The 27046-nt window shown below is 33.6% G+C and overlaps 2 protein-coding genes across 4 annotated transcripts in view; one reads left to right on the top strand and one right to left on the bottom strand.

The window, feature by feature from the left end:
• LOC110024258 (alpha-1,4 glucan phosphorylase L isozyme, chloroplastic/amyloplastic-like) overlaps positions 1-15972 on the top strand; it is an 18111-nt gene extending 2139 nt beyond the window's left edge. The window contains 13 exon segments of the mRNA XM_020724123.1: positions 265-441; positions 530-805; positions 1202-1476; positions 8974-9091; positions 9184-9630; positions 9748-9900; positions 10256-10384; positions 10473-10709; positions 10858-10885; positions 10888-10930; positions 11137-11323; positions 13770-13970; positions 15615-15972. Coding sequence (XP_020579782.1) covers positions 265-441; positions 530-805; positions 1202-1476; positions 8974-9091; positions 9184-9630; positions 9748-9900; positions 10256-10384; positions 10473-10709; positions 10858-10885; positions 10888-10930; positions 11137-11323; positions 13770-13970; positions 15615-15731 — 2388 coding nt within the window. The 3' untranslated portion in view covers positions 15732-15972.
• Positions 15929-27046, bottom strand: LOC110024259 (intracellular protein transport protein USO1-like). Of its 3 annotated transcripts, none has more exons than XM_020724126.1 (7): positions 26925-27046; positions 25353-25454; positions 24528-25152; positions 23291-23426; positions 23048-23215; positions 22703-22834; positions 15929-16025 (listed from the first exon to the last, which is right to left on the bottom strand). In XM_020724126.1, exons 1-7 carry the CDS (start codon positions 27040-27042, stop codon positions 15948-15950), a joined length of 1359 nt encoding a protein of 452 aa, XP_020579785.1. In that variant the 5' UTR covers positions 27043-27046; the 3' UTR covers positions 15929-15947. The 3 variants fall into 3 exon arrangements, with proteins under 3 accessions (XP_020579785.1, XP_020579783.1, XP_020579784.1); XM_020724124.1 differs by lacking the exon at positions 15929-16025 and adding an exon at positions 16064-16364; XM_020724125.1 differs by lacking the exon at positions 15929-16025 and adding an exon at positions 16064-16364 and having other exon boundaries at positions 22703-22828.

Below are 27046 nucleotides of genomic sequence, written 5' to 3'. Positions count from 1 at the left end.
TCATAAAAAGGTGTATTTCACTTTTAGAAAATAGTTTTAGTGCTTTTTTTTATGTGATATTGAAGATTTGAGTGTTATGTGTGTAAATATGAAAGTATAGGTGTGAGATATGTAAATACACAAAAACTATGTGCTATGTTTGTAAATGCCGAAAATTTATATGGTGAATAAAAACATGTTTCCTGCATTATCAAAGGTAGCAGAGCAAAGGAATAACACTTGGTCAGTTAATCTTGTTAGTTACCTCGTTACTTGCACTTCTAGGAACCAGATGCTGCCTTGGGGAATGGTGGGCTCGGACGTCTTGCGTCATGTTTTTTGGATTCTCTTGCTACCTTGAATTATCCGGCGTGGGGCTATGGGCTTAGATACAAGTATGGTTTGTTCCAACAAACTATTACAAAAGATGGTCAAGAGGAGGTTGCTGAAAGTTGGCTTGAGGTATTCTTATCAGTATTTGTTTCTGATAAGTTGAAGTTGATTTTTATTCTTCTTTAGTTTATCTATGAAATGTGGGTTATCATTGCAGATGGGAAATCCTTGGGAAATTGTGAGACATGATGTCTCATATCCTGTGAGATTCTATGGAAAGGTAGTTTTAGGTTCTGATGGAAGAAAACATTGGATTGGCGGAGAGAACATAAAAGCAATTGCCTATGACATTCCGATACCTGGATTTAAAACAAAAACCACTCTTAACCTTCGTCTATGGTCAACAAAAGTTCCCGCAAAAAAATTTGATTTGGAAGCTTTTATTGCTGGGAAACATAACCAAGCAAATGAAGCTCATGCAAATGCTGAGAAGGTTTAATTCTATCACTCCGTGCCATGTCTTTCTTAACTGCATGCATTGTGTGGGCTACCTTATCTGTTTTTAGTTCCATTGTAATTTGTATTTATTGTAATAACTGCATAATTGTTTGGATCAGTGCGCACTTACTTGAAATGTTTGTCGAGCCTTGTTAAATTTGAGAGCAAGATTTATGCAAGTTGAAACTATTTCTACTTTGCTTTAAAATGTCGCAAAAGTATTAAGGCGCAAATTTTAAGCTTTTTTTTAGCATCATGTTGATATATGAAACCATTAAAGGGCGAACATTAAAAGAATGGAGAAATTGAAGATGAATTTCTACTAATTAATCTGGTTCTACAAGCTAGTATGATTCATATGAACATTTATTTCCCCTTTTTTGGACATCAGATTTGCTATGTATTATATCCTGGAGATGAATCAGAGGAGGGTAAAGTTCTTCGTTTAAAACAGCAGTACACCTTGTGCTCTGCTTCTCTGCAAAATATTATTTCTTGTTTTGAGAGAAGATCAGAAAATTCAGTCAATTGGGAGGAATTTCCTACTAGTAAAATAGCTATTCAGATGAATGATACTCATCCTACGCTAAGCATTCCTGAACTGATGCGGATACTAATTGACTCGAAGGGCTTGAGTTGGAAGGAGGCTTGGAGCATCACTCAGAGGTATGGTTTACCATTTTTTAAGACGAGTTTATTAAATATTATGTTTAGATGTTATGTAGTTATTTTGCAGTTGTCCTAGAAATCCTTTAGGATTTGAAGCTGACGCTAGATAAAAATTTATGAATTTAGGCTTATATGGTGCAATGGAAATACTAAGGTCAAAATTTTGTTTAAGATATCATGATAAAATGCTCTACGGATAGTTGGCGACACTTAAGCAAGGGGCTAAAGAGGTGACTAAGTACTCAAATACTTATAAGAATTTGGTGATAAAAATTTGATGACCGGAACAAAATGTACCAATGTTGATTAATACAACGCCAACAAACTTGTTATAGGCCTTGGGATGGAGATTAGGAATGAGAAGTAGAAAAAGGATTCCCCCATCACTAGGATTAGAACACAATCTGCCGCATTATCTCTCGAGACCTACTAATAAATCTAATCCTTCTATTGGTAGTGCTCAAGGCACTAAGTCTATTATAGAGTCTGTCTTAAGAAATAATAAGAAGATTATATGTTTCAATACAAAAGGACATATGCAAGCAAAGCTGAATTATTATTTATGAAAGAGTGAGATGATCAAGAAGATGAGCACATTAAGGATATCATTGATGATGCCTCTCAATACAAATTGTCTTAAAATTTTGACTCACAAACTGATGGGAAAATAGAGGTAGTCAATAGAGTTTTAGTGATTTATTTAGATGTTTAGTAGAGAAGAGTTTAGTTAATTAGGATTTATACTTTGCTACATCAGAATTTGCTTATTATAACACTATTTTTAGAACTATGCTGTAGACAATATTTGAAATAGTATATGATTACAACCCTGAAAGGCTAAAGGATTTTGTTGAGCTTTCTATCATGCATTTTGCAATTTGGATTCACATTTGTTAAGGATAGGCCTTCATGAAAATTTGAGATAAATTGAATAAAAGCAATATTAAATATGTTAGGCCTATAAAGAAATTTAAGAATGCAAAATGCATATGCATATTTTTAATACCCTCAAGTATAAAAGATGAGTGTGAATATATTATTAATAGAATTAGACTTGAAAGGAATACCCTCAAGTATAAAAGATGGCTCTTTTAAAATCCTTGACAAGTTAGACCAAATGCATATTTTTAATAATTCTCATATGGTATTTATAATATAAGCCTTATATTTAATATTGAAGATATTTTTTCATTAAAAAAATTCATATTACATTAAAATTTAGGGATTGTTTTGGATCAATTTTTGTTTTTTTGTTTTTTATTTTTTAAAACAAGAAATAAGAAACAAACAAAAAAATATTATTTATTTATCAGTTTTTTGTTTTCTTTCTGTTTTTTATTTGTAGAGAGACACCACTATTTTTAAAATGCTCAAAACAAGAAAAAACGCATGTTTGTCTATTTTTAAAACACCGAAAATATCCTTTCGCTCGCTCGTCTCCCTCACAATAGTCGACAATGTCGAATGCCTTCACTCACCGACCCCTTTCCTTTCACCTTCGTGACCGAAACTCCTCGTTCGTCGGCCCCGTTCCCTCTCGGCACGAAACTCTCCTTTGTGACCGAAACTCCTTCGCTTGCTGGCCCTCTTCCTTTTCGTCTTCTCTCATGAACCACTTTTCTCACCATTATTAAGTAGTGGTTGTCGATGAGTTCAGATGGTTTTTAGAAATTCATAGCAGAATGTTTTGTTCTGAGAATTTCTAACTATTTCCTTGCTTTGATGTTTACGTAATAAGTTATACTCTTTTTCTCAGCTATTTTTAAAAAATATTAAACTTTGTTTTAATTTAAACCTCAAAAGTGTTTTATCTCTCTCTTTGTTTATTTCCTTCTCTTTGAATTTTATCAGCTCATTAGATCCCAATGTCTACAAGGTTTCCGCTTGATCGTTGCTCTCTTTACTCTCTTTCCTCTGCTCTCCGCACTTTACTGTCACCGTCTACGTTGAAGAAGGCAAAAATCTTTTTTGCAGACAAACCCTTCAACTCAAATTAGGTAAACTAGAGTTATTTAAACATAGAGTTATTTTGAAAATAGAGCTATTTATTGTTGGCTTGGGTTTTGCGATTTTCTTTTTTTCTTATTTTTAATATCTTCCCTCTTACAAGCATCATCTTGTGATTTTCTCCTTTCTTATTTTTAATATCTTCCTTTCTTTTGTCCTTTCTTTTAAAGTTGATGATGGTCATATATATAAATGCATTGGAATTGTGTGTTATGTATATGAAATAGTTGCCTTCAAATGATACTAATAATGCATGTAAAAAACTTTCAAGTGTAATCTACATAATTATTTAATGAAAATTGACTTGACATTTCTTTCTCATGTGTTAAGTTGAATCATGGATAACAATGGTGTAATTGAAATCATTGGAGATGTAGTATGGTCAGATAGAAATGCATAAAGCTTCATTGAACTCATGGAGATTGAAATCGTTAATGAGAATAGACAAACAACAACTTTTAGCCTAGCTGCATGGTCACACATTAAGCAAGGACTTGAATCATCTAAAAAAAGAAAATACAAACATGAACAACTAAGACATAATTTCGATACGCTTTGAGATCGTTGAAGAAAATTTTCAAAATTATTGAAGGAGATTGAAATTGGTTATAACTCAACAATAGGTCAAGTGATTACATCTGAAGATGTATGGGTCAAATTATATTAGTTATTTATTTTATATTATATTTAATCAAAAATTTATATTTTATTATTTACACATTTTTATTAATCATAATATTTATTTACCAAAATATATGTCAATAAAAGTGCAAAAATATTTCAGAAAAAGGATGTTTAATGTACAAGTCCATTGTCGTATTTATGGTGACACAACTGCAATGGGAATTATGTAACATTCTTCTACCGGGTCTAGAATCCCTTCGGACACTGAGGAAGAAGATGAGATTGGAGAAAGTGAAATAAACCTATAGAGGAGAAGAATAAAGGAAAATTATCGGTTAAACGTGCGAAGAAGACAACAATTTCAGTGATTGCGTCTACACTTTAAGTTTTAAGTGTGAGTTCGAAAAGAATGGCCAATATGATAGAAAAGAAATTATGTATCTCAATTGGATCTTCTAATGAAAGCTCTGAATCTTTGTTGGTTGAATGTATGAAGTTTTTCAATTTAATAGAAGACCTAGATGATAGTAACTGCTCGAAAGCTTTAGAGAAATTCCAAGAAGATGCAATATTGATGAAGATGTTTTTTCATATGCCCGATAACAAAAGGAAAGGCTGGATTCTTAATCTGAAATTACTTTCTTATCACAATGAATGCTATGAGCCCTCCTTATTTTAGGTGTTTATGTTTTAAATGTGTCATGTTTACTTGTTTTCACATTCGCTATTGTTGTCTAACATTTTATCAGCTTGGGTTATAATTATGATGCATGTTTATGATTTTAGAATCTTTGGATGGATGTGTTGATGCATTGCTAATGATCATATGAATTGTTTTAAGAGGGATCTAGATTTTTTTTTTTTTTTTTTTTTTTTTTTTTGCTTGAATATGAAAAAGAGTATTGTGATTTTTTATCTTCAAGATTTCTCTTACAAAGTTTATTTCTCCAATTATTATTTTATTTGTTAATCCATTCTTATTTTAAGTAAATAATATATGGATCCAATATCAGATTTTTATAGTGATGCTGAAGAAGTACTGGAACTAGCAATCACTCTTACTTGTGTTGATGATTATGATAAATATTATTTAACAAAAGAACCATGTCGAACTTATACTCTTCAAGGTCACGATTATGAAATTGAAATACTACAAAGACATCCAACTCGTTGCTTTGAAAATTATAGAATGAAGCCTCAAGTTTTCATTAATTTATCTACCTTTTTGAACCGTAAAAGTTCTATGAAAGACTCAAAATGGCCGACCGTAAAGGAACAACTTGCAATATTTATGTTTATTTTATCGTATAATGAACGTGTAAGAGTGGTTGTTGAATGAAGCATTCATTGGAGACAATCTTATAAAATTTCAGAAAGAATTTGAAAGCAATTTGTCACTTGGGAACTGAGATTATTATTCAACCATCATTTGAGATGAATCATCCTGAGTTCCCATATAATCCAAAGTACTATCCCTTTTTCAAGGTGTGTCAAATTTTTTTTTAAAAAAATTTTATTTTTTTATTTGAGTTATGAATATTAATTTATGCAAGTTTTTTTGGATAAGATTGTATAGATGCAATTAATGAAAAACTATTGCACATGTGCCTAAGAAAGATCAAATTCAATATCGTGGAAACCATAAAGTGCTAACCCCAAATGCAATGTGTGCATGTGGATTTTACATGATGTTTACGTATGTATTGTCGGGTTGGAAAGGAACAGGAAATGATGCGAGAATATTCTTAGAGTGTATTTTCAATCCTCAATCAAATTTCTGATGCTACCACATGGTATGTCAATTTTATTCTTATCAAGTTATATAATTATTAAATGATATTTATAGTGAAATATGTATATAAACTTGTTTTTTGAAAATAGAGAAATATAATCTTATTAATTCAGGATATGCTAATATGTCAAGATTCTTAACACCATACAAAATAAAAAATGTATCATTAGTGTGATTACCATGAGGGCGCTCAATCTTAAAAACAAGAACTCTTTAATTATGTGTATTTTCTTAAGAAATAATATTGAGCAATCTTTTGAAGTTCTGAAAGCAAGATTTTTAATCATTAATAGAACATCTTCTTATGATTTACGCACACAATATTATATTGGTACAGCTTGTTGCACGCAACATAATTTTATAAGATCACTATCCGGAGGAGATATATTATTTGAGATAACGAAAATGAAATTTTTATGATTGACACAGAAAAAGGATCTACATCAACTCTTGTCTCACAAAGTGTTATGGAAGTTAATGTTTCTCAATCTCAGTTGTTGTACATGATACTATTTTGAGACCATGTTGTCAGAAAACTTTGGAGCAACACACACAACTGAGTTTACTAGTTAGCTTGTAAAATTTTGTATGTTTATATTTCACAATGTTATCAATGTAATGTTGAATTTATTTTATTTTGGATTGAAAGGTCATTTGCTTTATTATTGGACATATAAGTGTTATTTTAGTTTGCAATCTTCATGATTTTACGTTTTGTCAGAAGAGAACATCATTGGATGCGCCGAGTTTTATATTATTGTTGTAACATTATTATAATTTTTATATATATGAGCATGACATATTTACATCGTTTAAATTGATGATATTTTTTTAAGAATTATAGATTTTTCTTAAAAAAAAAAGAAAATACTCAACCAAATAAGTTTTATATTTTTTTGTTTTAAAAAACAGATAAATCAAAACAGTCTCGAACACATTTTCTAGAAACTTAAATCAGAAAACAAAAAAAAAGAAAAATAAAATGGACTAAAAACAAAAAAACAAAAATAAAAAACAAGAAGTGATCCCAAACTGAGCTTTAGAGTGGCTATTTTGCAGTTGAGCTAAGCAATGAAATACATGTGACCATTGATCCCAATCTATTTCAAATGGAGAGTATTCTATCAGATGAAGCACCATATGTAGGAAGGGAGAGATAAGGTGGAAAGGTAGGCCATCATTTGAAAACATTTTGCTTATATTGGAGTAGCTGGCCAAGCTTGCTCCAGAACTTGCAAGTGAGTTCACAAACTTTAACTCTTCTGGGAAGAGTTATTTTGGGTCTAGAGTAGTTGAGGTAGTGCCTCATAGGCTTACAAGATTTACGACAACAAAATAATTATTATAGTCATATCTTAGTCTTTTTTATTTTCCAATTTTTATATTTACATGGTTTCTATGCTTATCTGTTGTAATAATAGGGCAATGTGTAATTGCTGGGTTACATGTTGTGTGATTATATTTCTATAAATGCTAGGAGGTGTGCAAGGATAAGTGTTGAAGATGCCATGAAACAAGGGTTATGACAATGCTATAGAAAGCAATGCGTCATTTTTGGAGAAGACATAGATTCTCCAAATGATTTCAGATAAAAAGTGTCACTATTTGCAAACCTTATATTGCCTAGGTTATTTTCATGCTCTTGGCCAAGCATGGCCTTCTTCTTTGGCTGGCCTTAGCCCTCCATCACAACCTCCACATCCCTCCATTTTTAAACCTACAATATAAGAGGCAATTTTCACAAGAGGTACTAACCTTCGTGCAAAAATAAGTCCAAATCAATATTTAGTGAAACACTAGAGGAGAAAAATTGAGTTATTTAGGGTCATTTGAGTTGCAATCCTAAAAGGATGCTCACATCGATGTCCTAGGAGTTGTGGATCGAAAAATTCAAATGAAGATCTTTACTTCAAAGGATTTGAGGTCACTCCACCCCCAACTTCTTTAAAAGGTGCAACCACTTGTACACTATTTTATGAGTCAAAGGAGAAAAGATTTTGGATGTTTTAATAGAAGATTATAAAATAAGGGGGCTACTATGTGTCCTTAAACAAATTTATAGCTATAGATTAATTCCATCTATCTAATCGAAGATGTCAAGATTCTTACCCACATGCTCTTCATACAATAAAGTCAAACTTAATCATGGTCCTAGCCTCTACATCATCATATGACATCAATATTCATGTGGGCCCCATGATAATGGTTTGATGAGATTCGCTTAATTTCCGCCAATCCCTGGATTACACAGAAATTTGATTTTCTGATTTAGATAATCTTAATCACCAATCTCAAAGCCATCAACTCAAACATAATTAGTTGATTCAGATCTCCGACAATGCTAAACTTGAGCCCCTATTTTTATGTCCATCATTATCATGAGCGTGATGTTCCAACAAAGATCTCGAAGCTAACATGTTTTGACCTCTGACCTTCATTTGACCAAAAGATTAAAGAGGCATTTACATACATAGCCCGCAATTTCTATGTATTTTCATATGTCAAATCTAATATGTACACACATAGCATTTAAATTTCAATGTCACATCAAAAATAGCTATATTACCATTTTTTATTAGTGAAATATATCTTTTCATGAATAAGTTTAAAATGCCAAAGTGTTATGTGTGTTAATATGAAAGTCTAGGTGTGAGATATGTAAGTACATAAGAATTGTGTGCTACGTAAATAAATTTCTCAAGATTAAAATGCCCACAATCAAGAGGCATTTTAGCCGCATGTGGGCATATTAGCCGCACATGAATACAGGATCTCAGGTTGCTTATCTAAGCACCATAAATTTGGCCCAAGGTACTAAAAGACTCGGAGATCTTTCACATTTTGATGCTCTAAAAGGAAACTTTTTTTGGTGCGTCGTCCCACCCACTTATAATATTTTATTATTCTTGAAAAGTTTTGGAAACTAAAGTCTTATTTTATTTGTTTCATAGTTTACTGTGATAGACAATAACCTTGAATACATACTTGTTTTAATTCAGTAATTTCCACCATGAAAATGTGCACTTATGATTGCTAATCAACCTAATTTAGTTCTTTGGCTATAATTACAGGACGGTGGCATATACAAACCACACAGTCCTTCCTGAAGCTTTAGAAAAGTGGAACTTGGAACTTATGCAGAAGCTGCTCCCTCGACATGTTGAGATTATGGAAGAAATAGACCGTGAGGTATGCAAGGAGATTCTTGTTATAATACAAATAGATTTTTTTCCTCATATTTATAACATAAGAACATGCTGATTTTCTTGTGTTTGTAACAGCTAATAAACAAAATTATTTCGGAATTTGGCATACAAGATCTTTCAATGGTGGAGCAAAAACTGAAGCATATGAGGATTTTAGAAAATGTTGATTTTCCTGATTCTGTTGTAGAGCTGTTTAGTAAAGCTAAAAGGACTACTGAAATTAAATCGAAAAACAAGCTCTTAATCAAATCTTTAGAGCCTTCTACAGATGTAGCAACTGAAAATGGAGTAACCATAGATGTGGCTGAAAAAGTAAGTGATGTGACTAAATCTGAAGGCCAACTGGAAGATGAGGACAATGATTCTACCTCTGCAGAATTAACTTGGTTAAAATCCAATCCTAAATTGCCAAAGATGGTACGAATGGCCAATTTGTGTGTTGTTGCTGGACATGCAGTCAATGGCGTAGCTGAAATTCATAGTGAAATTGTGAAAAAAGATGTTTTTAATAGTTTTTACAGGGTGAGTCTTTTTTTTCTTCTAAACCATATATTTTTTGGAGGCCTGATCTGTATAAACGTGTTGCAAATATAGCCTAAATTCACATCTTTATGATTTCTTCTGTTTTGTTTGTCGCAGCTTTGGCCTGATAAGTTTCAGAATAAAACAAATGGGGTCACTCCAAGGCGCTGGATCCGATTCTGCAATCCTGAATTAAGTAAAATAATAACCAAGTGGATTGGTACAGAAGACTGGATCGTGAACACTGAGAAATTGGAAAAACTTAAGAAGGTATGCTAATACGATCTGAATAAGTCATGTAAGATTATGTTCTTGATAAAGCTCTGTTGTTTGAAGGGTGCAGCATTTAATGGATATTTGTTCTTCACACTTTCTCCTTTGAAGTCACTGAACTGCAACAATGATAATTCAGTTGTTAAATCTGGAATCTATATTAAGTTCATGATTCTTGTGGACTATCTTATTATATCCCTTTCATTATAATTGCTCTGCATCCATTTGTCCTTAAATGAGCATTCCTTAACATTTCTTTCCATATTATTTTTCTTTTTCTATGAACTTGCTATATATGTAATTATCCATAGAAATATGAAAAAAACATGCTGATGATTCTTTTCTTGAACAGCATGCTGATAACGAGGATTTGCACAAGGAATGGAGGGCTGCAAAAACAATCAACAAGATGAAGGTTGTTTCATTAGTCAGGGAGAAGACGGGTTATATTATCAGCCCTGATGCAATGTTTGACATACAGGTAACAGTTTATCTCGCTAATTTGAGTTTTCAGATTAGCATTGTTCCACAAAATTTTAGTTTGGATATCAAAATTTGGTTTACTTCAGGTAAAGAGAATCCATGAGTATAAACGCCAACTGTTAAACATACTAGGAATTATTTATCGGTACAAGAAGATGAAAGAAATGGATGCTCAAGAAAGGATTTCGAGCTTCATTCCTAAGGTATGCATATTCGGAGGTAAAGCGTTTGCAACATATGTTCAGGCAAAAAGGATTGTGAAGCTCATCACAGATGTTGCGGCTACCATAAATCATGACCCTGACATTGGAGATCTACTAAAGGTACATTTTAAGTTTTAATGTACTTCTCAACACCAATAACTTGTCGCCATGTTTTACTGATTTTTAGAGGTTCCCTCATTAGAAGTTCTCTATTTTCTGTTGATGTGCTCAGAAATTTATCAAATATTGATGGTTTTGTTGCCTCCAGGTTGTATTTATTCCTGATTACAACGTTAGTATGAGATCCTCATTCCTGCTAGTGAGCTGTCCCAGCACATCAGGTAAACTCTACTCGTCTTGGGACTTGGTGTAAAATTCTATCTTTGGCGGCCAAGTTGTGGAGTAGATATAACGAGACTCCATATTTCTCAATCTTTAGAGCTTAATTTGGTAGTCATTCTGTTATAAATCTTAATTTACTGCTAGTGGAGATGTTATAAAAATGTGTTCATATTTGGTTCATGATCAATGTTTCTTGTCTGAGCAGTACGGCTGGAATGGAGGCCAGTGGAACCAGCAACATGAAATTTGCAATGAATGGTTGCGTACTGATTGGAACTTTGGATGGAGCCAATGTTGAAATAAGAGAAGAGGTTGGAGAAGAGAACTTTTTCCTTTTTGGTGCTCAAGCACATGAAATTGCAGATTTAAGACAAGAAAGAGCTCAAGGAAAGGTATGGATTGCCAACTAAAGAAAACAAATGACATAGGAAAAGGATTGCTTGCTTAGAGGCCATTTGGGGCCACTCTTAATTTTTACTTTCTATTTTTTATTTTTATTTGATATGTATATGTTTTTAAAGGAAATAAAACATTTTAGTTAGCATAGGATGTTAAGTTATTTTTAAAAATACCTAAAATAATTTTTAAATGTTTTGAGTATTTTTAAAAACAAGCTAATATATTTTTGAAATCAAAAAAATAAAAACATGTAAAAAATGCACTAAACATACAACAACAACAAGCCCTTATCCCACTAAGTGGGGTTGGCTAAATGGATTCTTTTTCTCCATCGTATCCTATGAGTGCTATATTTTCATTTAATTCTAATAAATTAAGATAATTTTTTTACACAACAAGCCGAAGTCTTTTAGGTCTTCCTCTACGTTTCTTAACACAAGTTAAATCTAAAACATCTATTCTCTTAACAGGGTCATCAAATGGTTGACATTTCGTGTGACCAAACCATTTGACATGACTATCTGATTTTGTCTGCCAATGGAGCTACTCCAACCGTTCCACGAATATATTAATTTCACATTTTGTCTTTAAGTGTAAAGTCAATCATCCACATGAGCATTCTCATCTCAATAATACTTAATTTTATGTTTTTCTTTTACAGACCAACATTCTACATCTTAAAGCATAACAGGTCTCACCGCGATCTTATAAATTTTTTCTTTAAAGTCTAAGCGGTACTTTTCTATCTCACCATAGGCCCGATGCATTCTTCCACTTCAACTATCTAACTTGAATTATACTAATAGCATCCTCATGTTTATCATCATCACTTTGAACAATAGACCCAAGTTATCGAAAACTCTCACTTCTTTTAATGACTTGATCACTTATTGTTACTGTTAAAATTAAATTCAATATATTCAATTTCAGATATACTCAAACGAAAGCCTTTAGACTCTAAAGTTGACCACCATAATTCAAGTTTTTCTGAACTCTTTTTAGTCTTATCCACAAGAAGGATATCATCAGCGAAAAACATATACCAAGATGCATTCTCTTGTAAATGCCTAATAAGAACAAGCATAACTAAAACAAAAAGATATGGGCTTAAATTGATCCTTGGTGTAATCCAACTAAAATAGAAAAATACTTGACCAATCCTCCTTGTATACATTAATTGCTTGATTATAAGCAATATCAACATTTTTTTTTAGAACTCTACAAAGTATCTCTTTGAACTCTATCATACGCTTTTTCTAAATTAACAAAATTCATATATAGATTCTCCTTATTCTCTTTGTACTTCTCTATCAAACCTCTCCATAAATTTTTAATATTCATAATAGAATTTTCAAACTTATTTATAATTACACCAACGCAATTTCTAGTATGACTCTTATCTAAATACCAAAGTTTAAAACTTAAATTATCAATCTTGTTAGCATTTTCTCCAACATATTTAATTTCTTGAATGCATAAAATATTTTATCTTACTATAAACCATAATATCTACTAATTCCATTAATTTACTTGTGAGAGTGTCTATATTTCAAGTTTCTATCATAATATTAATTTCATGAATTAATATCTTTTTCCGTATCTATATATAATAGAAGAACCCTTGATTATTGAACAATATACTCGAGCGTTGGTAAAATAGCCTTTAAACACTTTTTTTATTTTATTTAGGTAATGCGGTGTGTCGCTTTCAGGGGATATCCTAACATTAACACAATAATTTGAAGGATTCATATCATAATATTTCGGCAAAAAGTTTTACACTGATTTTCAACTATCTAACGTTACCGTCAATTTTTGGCACTAAACAAATATATTTTTAAAATTAAAAAAAAAATGTGATCCAAAACATGTCCTTACCTTCTTGATTTTAAAATGTCAATATATTTGTAATCAGTATTATGACATCTGATTCTCTATTCATTCCAACTGTATAGAAAGTGTTAAGGTCTAGTTAATAAAAGTAGTGTTTTGTATAACTTCCTCTCATATTATCTTTGATTTTCTCACTCTCATTTCTATTTCTACGACACAAATCATATTTACAAATCTTATTGGTACATTCTTTACCTCATGTTGTACATTCTTGTATAACCAAATTTTATTTTCGTGAATTTATTTTCAATAGATACTATCGTACCATTTCTATCATAACCATATTCGCATCCTAATATATATATATATATATATTAGGCTATATCACACATCCTAATAGTTTTCTTTTTGTCACACAACTTGTGGCTTCCTTGTTCCTTGATATAATATCAGCTATTACTTTTGATAGTACTATCTTTTCAAAGATAATTCTGCACTCCTTGTGCGCTAAGACAATTTATATAATGATTTAAATTTTAGTGCATGAGCTCCTTTAATCCTGCACCGTACGCATCTAAATCACTTCATTTCTCCATTAAACCGCAGTTTGTGGCAGACCCTCGATTCGAGGAAGTGAAGAAATATGTTCGGAGTGGTGTATTTGGGCCTTTCAACTATGATGGGCTGATGAGATCTTTGGAAGGTGACAAAGGATACGGCCGTGCAGACTATTTTCTTGTCGGGAAGGACTTCCCGGATTACCTGAAATGCATGGATGAGGTTGATAAAGCTTATAGAGATCCAAAGGCAAGTTTTTGCTTATTAACCCACCTTTCAAGTTATACATTTGCATTCGCTTTTTGCACATTTACATTCTCGTTATTCTTTTTGTTAAGAAATATATTTGGAAGGAAATCAATGTTTCCTGGTTGTCAAAAACCATTATTTCCATGTTGGGGCCTTTACATACATACCACCCAATTTTTATGTTTTTACATATCTAACATCTAAACATTGATTTTATATTTTTACCGTCCAAATCTTTCTCATCACATAAAAAATTCCTCTATTTTAAATTTAAAAGGGTAAAATATATTTTTCATGCATAAATAAGATGACGTGTAAATATTGAAGTTCAGGCATAATATGTGTAAATACATGACAATTGAGTGGTATGCATGTAAATTTTGCTTCCAGGTTTTGATTCAGTTGCATTTGTTGGAAGTATTCAAATCTGTTGTGGGATAAGATAATTAGTTCCATTAAAAAAATTATTATTGAAATTTTAGGAGAATATAAAATTAGATAATGCATTAGTAAGACGATTTTGTCTTGGAGTTAGAAGGTGCAAAAGAGTAAAAAAGGGTAATCTTGAGAAGTGACAAATATTGAATACAACTAAGGCTTATAAAGATAAAGCCAAAGCTAAAGATCTTTAAAATCTATAGTGAACAAAACAAATGCCATAGTTTTTAATGATTTATATAGTAATCATTATACAAAGGAATGAGAAAACAAGAAAAATGGATAGCTAAGATGAGGGATAATAGATCTAGAGCAACTTGATCATGTTAGACGCAATAAAAATGAAGTTCATCGATTAAGACATTAAAAAAAGATGATGTTATTGCTTCGAGAATTTATTAAATGAAAGTTGGAAAGAAGAAGCATGATGAGGAAATTAATAAAATATATTATATGATCCAAAATAATATGCAGATGTATGAATGTAAAACTTTAGGTCCAAAAGATATATTTATTGAGACTTGGGAAGTTATGGGGAATGTTTTGATTTGATTAACATTTATTTTCAATGAAATTTTGAATGATAAGAAGATTCATAATGATTGAATAAATATTTTATTATTAATTTTTAAGAACAAATTTGATGTTTGAAGTTCTGCTAAAAACAGAAATCAAACTTACCAGTCATAGAATAAAATTAAGAAAGAGAGCTACGAAATATGTGCTTATAAGAATAGACCAGACTTAAATATGTGTATTAAAGGGAAAAACATGCACCAATAACATAAGCAAATAATAATTGTTTTATCAATGCTCACATTTAGGATAGGGCATTTCAAAGTCTAGAAATAATATTTGTGCTCAAGAACAAAGTTGACATACATCTTTTTGCTCCATTAATGCTCACGTTTAGGAAGAATCATACTATGTAGCCGAGTGTTTAAGAGAGAGAGAAAGAGGTGACATCTCTTGCAACCATCCAAAACCATGAAGGCAAAACATAATTACAATATTTAGAATCAGTTCGATGCATATTATAACAAAATAGCACTAATACAATTCAATACATCCGATTGCCTTCCACAATTAATTGGTATGAAGCCAAGCACTTAATCTTGCACTTTCATATACTCACAGAAACCTTCCTCTAAAAGTAATACATGTTGACTTCCTTGTAACATGATTTATTTCATTAAAATGTAGCAGAGGTGGACAAGGATGTCAATATTAAATACAGCAAGGTCTCACAAATTCAGCAGCGATCGGACAATTCATGAATATGCCAAAGACATCTGGAGCATACAGCCTGTATTACTTCCGTAGGGATCAATATTACCCATATTTCCTTAAATAATATGTAGTGGGTGCCTTCCATGCAGCAGAGATTCCCTAAAGCTTTTGATTATAATTGTAACCCACCTTGTGATCTGCTGAATTAGGCATCTTTTGTAATTTGTACAATTGCAAGTCAATTGAGGCTCCTAAGTTGAGCCGTTCAAATGAATGTATCAATAAATTTGATTTGCACTCATACCAGGATTACTCATAAATGCAGTTTTGTTTCTTTGATTGAGCTCCCTTCAATAGTTGGTTAAATATGGCTCTCCTATGAGTAAACTGTAATGAAATTGAACGCAAATGCCTGAAATTAGTAAAACCAGGAAGCACGAGATGCATCACATCAGCAGGCTGTCACAAGCCATATAAAATAACTCTAATGTTGTGTAGTCTATGTAAAGTGTCCTATTTGGGTATTTCGTCAATCAGAAAACTTGAACTGGGCTTCCACTCTAATGAAGCTGAATTGGAAAGCCTTCTATTTCTATTATCAGAATGATCCATTATTGAGTTAGTTAAATAATCCAATAGGTTGTCTGGAATGCCATTGCCACTGCAACAGGGCAAAACAATTTTCTGCGCCTGCGCTGCTTCTAGGTTTGTTATCTGATGTGAGCCCTGAAATCAAATTCCTCACTTAGGGATTGAAAGGGAATAATGCAGATGCTACAACATTAAAATATCAAAGGATATTTAAATATAGATTAGAAATACATGATTATATATATATATATATACATACATAATATGATCTTCAAACTTACGATTATACTGTTGAATTGACCTTTGCAGGAAAATTACTTACAAATCAAGTCTCAACAAATTTTCTGAAAAATTTTAACATTCATCAAGCATGCCAAAAGAATAAATTTGATTAAAAGCTATCTGTAATCACTCAGAAAGCCTGATATTAAATAATCTTTAGAGTTCTTCAAATTCTATTAACAATTTTATTCTTCTATATAATTCATAACATCAAATTTAAATGGGTAGTTATCCAAGTACATAAAACATTTAGCATCACTAAACATAGTTTGTTGTTATTCCTCCATTTTTTAAAAATTATTGATCATCAAGCAAAATCATCATTTTTTAATGGATCACTTCCATTGCAAAAAAAAAAAAATTATGATTTTCATTGTCTTTCAAACTATGGAATTAAGCATATGTGGTCCATGACATTTAAATAGTAACTAGACATTTTTAATTGGCGTTTGTATATCATGTGAAAATTCTTATTTTTCTCTTAAGAATGATTGCGCTACTATAAAGTGTAGAAACATAAACCAAGTAATCTATATTAAAATCAATGATGTGATCATGAGTATGAAAGCCAAAAAAATTTTAGAAGAAAAAATAAAATCAATAGAGGATTAGGCCTTCATCTCCTAAAATGAGCAAATTGTAAGCACTTTTGGATAATGCGCATCTTGATGCTGGCGGTGATTCTTTTTTTGGCTCGGCTGAGTCCACAATAGATTCAATGTGGAGAAAAGTGGTAAATCCCACGTCTTAAATCTTTTTTTTTTGGCAGACTTGGTGAAATTGGTAATTTTTAAAAATTCCAGATGGAAAATTTACATACATACCACACAATTCTCATCTATTTACATATCTAACACTTAAACTTTGATATTTACTCTTAAAAGAGCTGGGTATCATAAACCAATGCTTGAAAAAGGTGTATTTTGATCATTTCGGTTTCAGATAATATATAGCGATAAAATTATGTACCAACTGATTACTATCGTATCCTTGGCCAAACATTAATATGTTAGGGGTGCCATAATGAAGTTTTAAATTGGCCACCCTTTATGTATGTCACTCACAAGTCTCCGTGAACTTAGCTACCTGATTGGAGGAAACAAAATATTGACGTCCAAATAAATACTATAAATAGTCAAAAGAACATTTCGGCCATTTACTCATTCATTACATTATAAAGCCATCCCCGAGGAAAATTTGTAAAATTTAAGTTAACATGGGTTATAAACGCTTCTTATGGCATCTCATTGGTCGTGCAGTTGCCTTCTTTTTAATATAAATAAATATGCTTATGACATCTACACGATTGTGCTGCCATTGCTTTTATAAACGGACCACAATTGGTCTATGTGTAGCTTGTAGAAAATAAGGGATCCATTTTATGAGAAGGTCCAGGGGATGATTACGGATGGTTTATTTTAAGGCCAGAGGCTGATAACGAGCAGTTAAAGATATGATCAGGACTGGTTCGCCCAACTGAAAGCCTTACACGAGTCATAAGGTGGTATGACCTAAATCATAAATTCCAAACTCTTAACCCTAAACTCTAAAAACCTAAACATCTTGCAAAGTCCCCAAATCATTACCTCTGAATTGTCAATATCTCATTAAATTCCAATAACCAGGTGATTTCATGCAACGTATTGAAATAAACGCTAATGCATTATGTTTTACATAGACACCTTCTCATTTTGAATTCATGCATCTAGAGACCCAGATACACAATTATGCACAGATGCATCGATGTTTATCATTAACTAGTAACAACAAAAGTCAGTCTTAATCCACTTGGCTAATTAGACAGATCACGCTACATCATTGGAAATAATTGTTCAAAAGAGTTGGTTTTGGTGATGGTTCAAAACAACTAACCCTACTGATTCATTCCCTGATCCTTAGCATAACTTAGGTTGCTTTGAGTTTCAAAGGTCCTTAAAATTCTCATTATCACTTGCTCCAAGTAAAACATATCTGTGCATTGAAAAAACTGCATTGACTTACATATGGACCGTGTTCAATGCTACACCCAAAAATCAATCATTTAGACTACGAATACCATTATAGTGGAATAGTTTTGCAGAAGTAGCAAAATATAGGCTATTCTATGAAGTGTTTTTAAATAAATGATGAAATGTGAGGGGGTTGTTTACGTTTAAAAGAAAAATAAAATTATTAAAAATTATTAATGTTGTTTATTAGGTTAATTAAACTTTAAATAATATTTATTAATTAGGTTAATTAAATTTAATTAATATTAAAATTTTATACATCCGTGCTCCCCGCCCTCACTCGACAGCATAACCGTTCGCGCCTATGTTGAAGCAACAGTCGTGTAATGGCTTGGTAACCCCTCATTCGCAAGAAAAAATATTACGTCCAAAAGTCCTCTGGACAACGACTGCGATCCACCGGAGGTCTTTTTATTTTTCCCTCCACTCTATTCGGTGGATCACAGTCATTGTCCGGACGCAGCTTACGTTCGGACTCCGGACTTAGGCCCCATTTAGGGCGGAGTTCAGGCTGCGGCACAGCCTCACAACGCTAAGTTGAGCTGTTTGGGGAGGCATTGGGGGCGCAACAAGTCGTGTTTTGCCTAAAACGAGGGTTGCGGGTTTGACCTTGCGACCAACATTTCTTACTGATTTTTTTACCGCGTTGCCCTCCTTTTTCGCGATTTGGAGCATTGAGATCGTTGTGTGCCCTAACCTGCATTCATCGTTTGCGATCTCTCGCTTCTTCTTCTCCTTCTCACCCTCTGCGATCTATATCGTCCCAGTTCCTCCCGTCTTTGTTCCCCTGTGGTAAGCATTGATTGATGTCGTTTTTATGGAAGATTACATAACACTTCAATTTTGATACAGTCACATATCTTCCATCTCAATTGCAGTTTTTATCGAAGTTTACATACATACCACTCAATTTTTGAGCATGTTACTTTGCTACCGTTTTTTTATGGAAGATTAATAGATACCACTCAATTTTGATGCACTTACATATCTTCCACCTATACTGCAATTCTTATGGAAGATTACATACATAACACTCGATTCTTAAGTAGTAGTTACTTTGATGCCGTTTTTTATGTTGAAATGGTGTTTGAGTAGCTGTTAGTTTGATGTCATTTTTATGGAAGATTACATGCGTACCACTTCATTCTTGAGTAGTTAATTTGATGCAGTTTTTAATGTTGAAATGGTGTTTTTTATGTGAAATGAAAGGTTTTGGTTGGTATACATGTAAAAAATAATGTTTAGATGTTGGATATGTAAATACATAGAAATTCGATGGCATGTATGTTAATGCTAATTTTTCTTTTCACAGTTTGGTGTTGTTGTGTTGTTGTGTAGTGTTGTGATGGTTGGCCACTGTTGTGTTGGTCTGTGGTTTGTACTGATCAGCCACTATTGTGTTGGTCTGTGTTGTGGCTACTCAGTGTTGTGTTGGTCAGTGGTGTGTTGGTTGGCCATTGTTATGACGGTCAATGTTGTAGCTGCTCAGTGTTGTGTTGGTCAGTGTCTCAGTGTTGTGTTGGTCAGTGTTGTGTTGGTCAGAGCTATGGGTTGTGTTGTGTTATCAATGTTGTGGGTTGTGCTGTGTTGGCCAGTGTGTTGTGTGGTGGTAGCTGTGGGTTGGGGCATATGGTCGTGGGTTGGGGAATATGACTGTGGGTTGGGGTGGTAGTCGTGTTGTGTTTGGGGCATATGCTTTTGGGCTGATGTGGTGGTTGTGGGTTAGGATGATGGCTGTGGGTTGGACTGGTTGATGGTTGGCAACTGCCTCAATCTTCATACCTTCATATTATTAAATGTAATTTTAATAGTTTTTTTATTTATTTAGTAATCTTGATACTCAGATGTGTATAATAATTTTTATATTGTTCTGTAATGACTTTTTGGTTCTCATGTATCAGATATATTATTACAACAGTTATGTTACAAACAACAATACTACATAGGGCAGAATGGTTGTTCTTCCAGAAACAGCTGTAAAAAACAAAACAGACAGCCAACTTATCCATAACAGCTTCCCCACAGCAGCTTCCTAGGGCAAGTGCCCCCAAACAGGAAAAATTATTGCATTATAAGTCCTAATGCAGTTTTGCATCAGAATTCCAATCAGGGCCTACCACTTGTGCAGGCAGACACACCCATGTATTAAATTAATTTTTTTTTACTAGGATGGGTCTGTCTGTAATGTGGCAGATCCTGATTGGAGTCCTAATGCAAACTGCACCAGAACTCCTGATGCAATAATTTTTCCTCAAACATCCCCTTAATATTATTTCCATTCTTAAGATCTCCGTCATGTTCCCTTTCGTTTGTCTCCCAAAATTCCTTTGTCTCTGTCGCTCGATCCTCACTTTCCTAGTTCAAAGCCTTTATTCTTCCCGTCATCCCCTTGCTTCGTCCTTTCTCTCCGAATGGGAAGCAACGCAGCCGCAACAAAACACAACTATCTGTTTATTTTGTTCGCTCAAAATTGCACCAAATCGTCAAAGTCTTGCTGCGCTACACCATCACATAGGCTTGCATTTTTTTTTCTTCACTTTTGTTTCCCGCGAGTTCTTTTTCTTTGTTTCCCACAAGTTGTAAGCCCTTTCCCACTTATTCATTCGCAGTGTCACCATCTCTCTGCCGTTCCCCGCTTCCTTTTGTCCACTAAAAATTGCACAAGATCCGAAGGCCTCTCTTACAATCAACACTTCGTCATCCTCTCCAATTCAGAACACACACAACATAAGTCTTTAAAGCTTATAAAAAGATATTCAAATTTGTGAAATTTTAATGCATGCATATGCTCTAAACAATATGTTGAATGCCCAACTATTGGGTTCGAGAATATTGTGTTGATCGGGTCGTCTTGTATAGGGCAGGCTCGTAAGTCCCACCACACTAGTTTGATCCTCCTCGTAAAGACTGGAGTTGACAAGTCCAATAAGCCTTAATAAATGTCTAAATTCTGAAATAAGAATTTATAAGTCCAAATCACCAAACTAGTCTGATTCTCCTCTTTTTAAGGACCGGAGTCGACAAGACTTATACCTTAAAAGTCTAAACTAACAAATTAAATGTCTCTCTTTTAAATATAAAAAATTTAAAATGTTAAAATCTACGATGATGGCCCTGTTAAAATCAAACGTTTCAAAGTAGTTAACTAATGTGTAAAGCAAAATTCAATCACTTACAAGCTAAAAGCAAAATGCATCTGTTCAGTGCAACAGTTTGTCGAGGGAGGGTGACAAACTTTTGAACTTTTGATTGACTTCAACTCACAAAGAACGAATGTCATATCAAATGTATCAATACATTCACAATCAAAGTAATTGCATGTCAGTAAAGACATGACCCAAGTCTTTTCTCTGTGTTATTTTGTTGTTAAATGACACCACAAAACAACAGTTATGACCAGAGCCCCTGACCAGGTGGTTTCCGTCAAATGACACCATTATATTACCGTCATGATAGCAGCCCATATGTTCCTTAGAGATTTTCTACTCTTTAAGTTGTAAATCATAAATATACAATTGATTGACACAAAGTCTTCTGTTAGCTAAGATCGACTTAAATTTGTCCCCTTAGACAAATATCTACCCCAGATCTACAAGGATCTCTTGGATAATGCAACTTATGGCTGCTGACAAAAATCTTTCCTGTCAAGTTGGGTCAACTACCTCATCTGATTAAGTAGATCAATGACCATGATGACCCGGGATGCCAGAACCATGGAATCTTGATCGGGTTTCATCTTCATTCCCCCACCATTCGCTTTAAGCTCCAAGTGGTGAATTCTACAATTTAAATCCTAAGTCTCTTGTTATTATATGTTAAATATTCAATTATTAAAGATTGGCCTTATAAAAACCGCTCTCCCGTTATCGGGAGAGGTAATTAACCATAAAGGGTTGCGCCAATGGGTTACCTCAAACCCCATATCAAAACGTCCTCGTTAAATGAGGGTGAAATCTCTAGGTAGTGTATTATCTATAATGCAATCTGTTTTCTAAAAATTCAACCGCCAAAGCTCTCTCAAAACAAAACTATAAAATAATTGCAGAGAGTATTCATGGAGAGCGGTCGTTGAATATTTAGAGCACACAAGGGGCAGACCAAGACAACACATCTACTTTTATTAGATTGCATAAACTCATAAAATGTATAAACATTGAAATTCAAGATAATGAAGAACCATACCTCTCGTAAGTGTTGAAAATCATCATCTCGTACCTCGGATGCTTGAACTTCATTACAATTCGTTTCGGATACTTTATGTACTTCTTGTAAAAATCTTATAACTGAAAGAAATTTTTTTTGCTCCTTCTGTACCTTGTTCCCAAGTACAAATGCATTTAAAAAGAGTAAAATGAAAAATTAGTTTTAAAAATGCCAAATTGCCAGCTATGAAATAAATCATTTCTCAAATGAAAAACCATTATACTATTGATGATAAAGATGACATTGCAGTAAACTGTACGAATTCATCAAATTTATAACAAAATAATAAAAAAAGAGATCACAAAATTTTGTAAAAATATACACCTGCTCTTCTAAATCTTGGATTCGTCTAAGAGAGGATTGCTCTATAGAAGCCCGGCGTTTACACTCATCCTGAAGCATGCCTGTGATTTCATACCTCAATTCAGCCATTGCTTGAGTAAGATCTTCCGCGTCTTCCTTTGCCTTCAATTTTTCCTCCTTCAGTTCTTCCTAACACAACAAAAACTACCTCTAAGCAATAAGAGCACTGCGTAAGCTATTGACAAAGTATAATTGGGATCAAACCTTAAGCTTCTCCACCAGAAGCTCAGATTCCTGTATTTCATATGCCATCTTCTGCATCTCATCCTTCATATTCTCGTCCCAAGCTGTTATGAGAGCAAGCTTTGAAACCAATGGGCACAAAACTTCTTCACAAGTGCTTCAGAAAATGCAATAATACTTACCACGATTAAATGCCACTCAACTGAATTTAATAACAAATGGTATTGTAGCAACATATATAGAAAATAAATGATCAGTCATGCATATAGCTAAAAGAACAATAACGCACAAGCCTACATACAGCAATAGGTATTCAATATATATAACTAAAGTTAGCTTTTAATTTGGTTTTTATCCAAATAAGTGGCCCGGGTTATCCTATATAATAGAAGACAATCCTCTTCTTCGAACAATCTTATGAGTGGAATTTTCGTGGTGAAAACAATCTTTTGCAAAAGACTCAAAAAATCAATGCTGGTGCTAGAATGTGGTTTGGAAAAATAACTAATAAATTCACCAACGATCTCTGCTTGCTCTTGTAGGTGCCACATCCCACAGCTCTCACCTAACAACTCTTGCTCGCACGACATCCTAAAGCATCTTGTGAGTGCTGCATCCCAATGTCACTTGCTCGTGGGGCATGGGGCATCCCAACGAGCTCTGTTTGTGACATTCCAACACCTCTCGCTCGTGCATCGTCCCAGCTCCTCTTGCCGGTGCTAAATGCTAGTTTCACTCGCTCGTGTGACATCCTAGCAAGCTCCGTTTTTGTTATCCCAACAGTTCATTCACGCATCGTCCCAGCACCTCTTGCTTGTGCTGCATTCCAGTGCCACACTAATGCTCATTACACGATAACCCAGAAAGCTATGTAAATGATTCAATCCGTTAGTCTTAGCAACCTACACACCTGAGCATCACCTACAGTAAGTTATTTGATTATTTAACTATTTTTAATCATTTTTTTCTTACTGGATTTAAGTATGAAAGATTTACATATTTTACAAAAAAGGGGTAGGGAGATAAATAAATTATAATTTAGGGTAAATCAACTTCAACTAATGCAATTAAATACCTGAGAGAATATTGAAGCCAATTCTCGCTACCATATATGACATTCATTTATGGAATGCTGACGATATCAATGAACATATAAAGCATTCCAATCAACTAACCTCTTAGTAAAATCCAAAGGAGAATTGTTTATAGTTATCAATAGTAGAATACAAGCAAATTAATAAAAGAGAGCTTAACTCACCAGATTCCACTGAACGAAGAAGGCTTTTCATTTTCGCCAGAGGATGAGCTATTATGAGGTTCTCCATGCATGCTAAAATTTGTCCTGCTAATCTCCTCGAACCAGTTAGATAGTTGCTCTTCAATTTTACAATGCAATCCTTTAAATTTATTCTCAGATCTCTCTAATTCTATTTTTAGTCGATTATTTTCCATCTCAAGGAAGCTAATTGTATCCTGTGATTCATGTAGCTGCATTTCATATTCCTCCCAGAGTTCATACATCTTAGCTTTGTCTTGAACCATCTGCTGGCTCAAACTTTCTGCTTGAAAGCATCTCTCCTCCAAAACTATCATTTCAAGTCTCAGGCTCTCTATCTCACATTGAGATTCCAAAGCAGTAGATGATATCGCCGCTTCAAGTTCCTCTATCCGCATTGCATAATTTTTGAAATCTTCATCTTTGCTTTTTATTTCCTGAGTCAGCTGAAGGCATTTGTCATCAGACTGCACTAGTTTCTCAGTCAACAGCATTGGTTTCCCCTGCAACATTCCCACACCGGCAAGCTTCAGTTCTAGGCTGTGAACAAGCTCACTCATACAATTCGCCTCGATACTACGCAGTCCTAGCTGATCCTGAAGGTAACCTGCAGTGGCAGGTATCAACGATTCAAGGTAACCTGCAACCGAACTAAAGGAAAACACACACAAATATATATATTTTTTTAATGTGGAAAGATTTATACAAAAAAAGCCGAGGAATAAGATTATTGCTTGCAAGGAGATAATGTAATAGATATGAAATCACCATTGTATTCTATGGAAGAAAAACCAGCATGAATTTTACCTATTTCAAGAGAGCAGTTCTTTAGCTCCTTCTCCAGTTCCTTGATATATTTCTTGTCATTCAAACGAGATTCTGATGAGTCTAACCAATCCGTCTCCATTTCTATATTAGCAAAATATAAATGAAATTAATGAACCAATCAACCAGCAAATGAAATGAAATCCTAACAATTTATTGATAGATAATGAATCTACGTTTGCTGATTTGAATTTTTCAACCAGTTTTCTTCATTTACTTTCACTCAAATCCCCAGCATCCAAATGCGATCTATAAGTCTCTGACGTCCAAATTTAGATTGAGACAAAAACAAATTAGACATATTAGGCAACTTTCTTACCAGGGTGCTTGTGGCAGCACAAATACAAGGACAGTCATGATTCAAACTAGAAGAACCTTTCTACCAGTAAATTGAAAATTCCCACCGAACACTTCCTTCCTCATTGTTTATATGTTAGATCCAAAATTGACTGGCATAATTCAAGACCCCTTACTTGACACACGGATCAAATCCAAATAAAAAATAGAGTAAAGATATCGGATTCAATGACTTGTTTACAAAGGAAGCAATCGATCGCCTAGACCATAGAGACATAGTAAAACAGAGCCTAAAAAATATAGAAAGAGAGAAACAAAGATTAAATAAAAGTTTTGGCAAAAACTACAACATGATTTCCACCCCGCCCCCGCCCCCGCCACACATTAAGCCCTTATTCATAGATGCGTTCCAGGTTCAATTGTACAGAACCTACATGATAATGTACAAAAATATATACATAAAAGAGACTCAATGTAGCTGAGTCGTATAACAAGCGAGTTTAATTGAAGTGTTGTCCAATCAGAAATAAGTTAAGCCGAATTTCCTTGCCCAGTTCGTGTCCCGTCGGCGAATTCTATGGCCAAGAAGAACTAGCAAGTTCTGCTAATGAAAAACCCTTAGTTGGCTCTGGCAAATACTTTGCCAGCTTCTTCATAGGAATAGCTTAAATAGGAATGTGTTATTGGTAGTAAGACCATTAGGTCATGAGGACCAAAGAAAACTTGATCAACCAAACCAACACTTAGAGTTTGTGTAGCGCATCCTCCCAAAGATCAAACATAGATTCATCATATTCTCTACCTATTCAAACTCGCCCTATATAAATGTCACTTATGAATCATCCGTCACCTTCCAATTCTTACAATTCCAAAAACAAAAACAAAAAACAAACATTATCTCATTCCAAGAAGAAAAAAAAATTATTCGAAGTACGAAATCGAGCAAGAAAAATGCATGTAAACCCAAGAGGACATTTCAGAATCAAAACCCTAATTATGCCCTTCTGCACTGCGAGCCAACAGGGATTGCATTGCAAATAGAATGATTCCACAGAAATCCGAATTGCGACGATAGCAATGATGCATGCTTTGTAAAAACTAACTGCTTGCGCAAACATTCTTTCCGTCGCAAAATAATAGCATCAATGCACATATTATAGCGAAAAGAAAAAATTATTCCATCCCGTCTCCACCCATCAATTCAAAATAAAGATCAAATAACTCAAAAATGGTATGAGATAGAGAAGAGAGATTGACCAAAACAAATTCGCTCAGCCACCGATGAGTAGGGTAAGAAGCTCTTCAGCGCTTTGAGAGCAAACGATTCGACGAAGAACAGCAGAGATTGATTGGGCGGCAGAAAATCGGCCGGCATGGTC

Source organism: Phalaenopsis equestris, unplaced genomic scaffold (genome assembly GCF_001263595.1).
Source record: "Phalaenopsis equestris unplaced genomic scaffold, ASM126359v1 Scaffold000251, whole genome shotgun sequence".
Lineage (NCBI taxonomy): Eukaryota > Viridiplantae > Streptophyta > Magnoliopsida > Asparagales > Orchidaceae > Phalaenopsis > Phalaenopsis equestris.
The sequence above is the reverse complement of the archived record's forward strand: the minus strand, read 5'-3'. Positions and strand labels throughout refer to the sequence as shown.

Coding starts and splice junctions, on each gene's coding strand:
- LOC110024259 (XM_020724124.1), bottom strand. CDS start 27,042: ATGCCGGCCGATTTTCTGCCGCCCAATCAATCTCTGCTGTTCTTCGTC. Junction 25,153..25,352: donor GAACTGCTCTCTTGAAATAG/GTAAAATTCATG, acceptor CTGCCACTGCAG/GTTACCTTCAGGATCAGCTA. Junction 23,427..24,527: donor TCTTCGTTCAGTGGAATCTG/GTGAGTTAAGCT, acceptor CATTTTCTGAAG/CACTTGTGAAGAAGTTTTGT.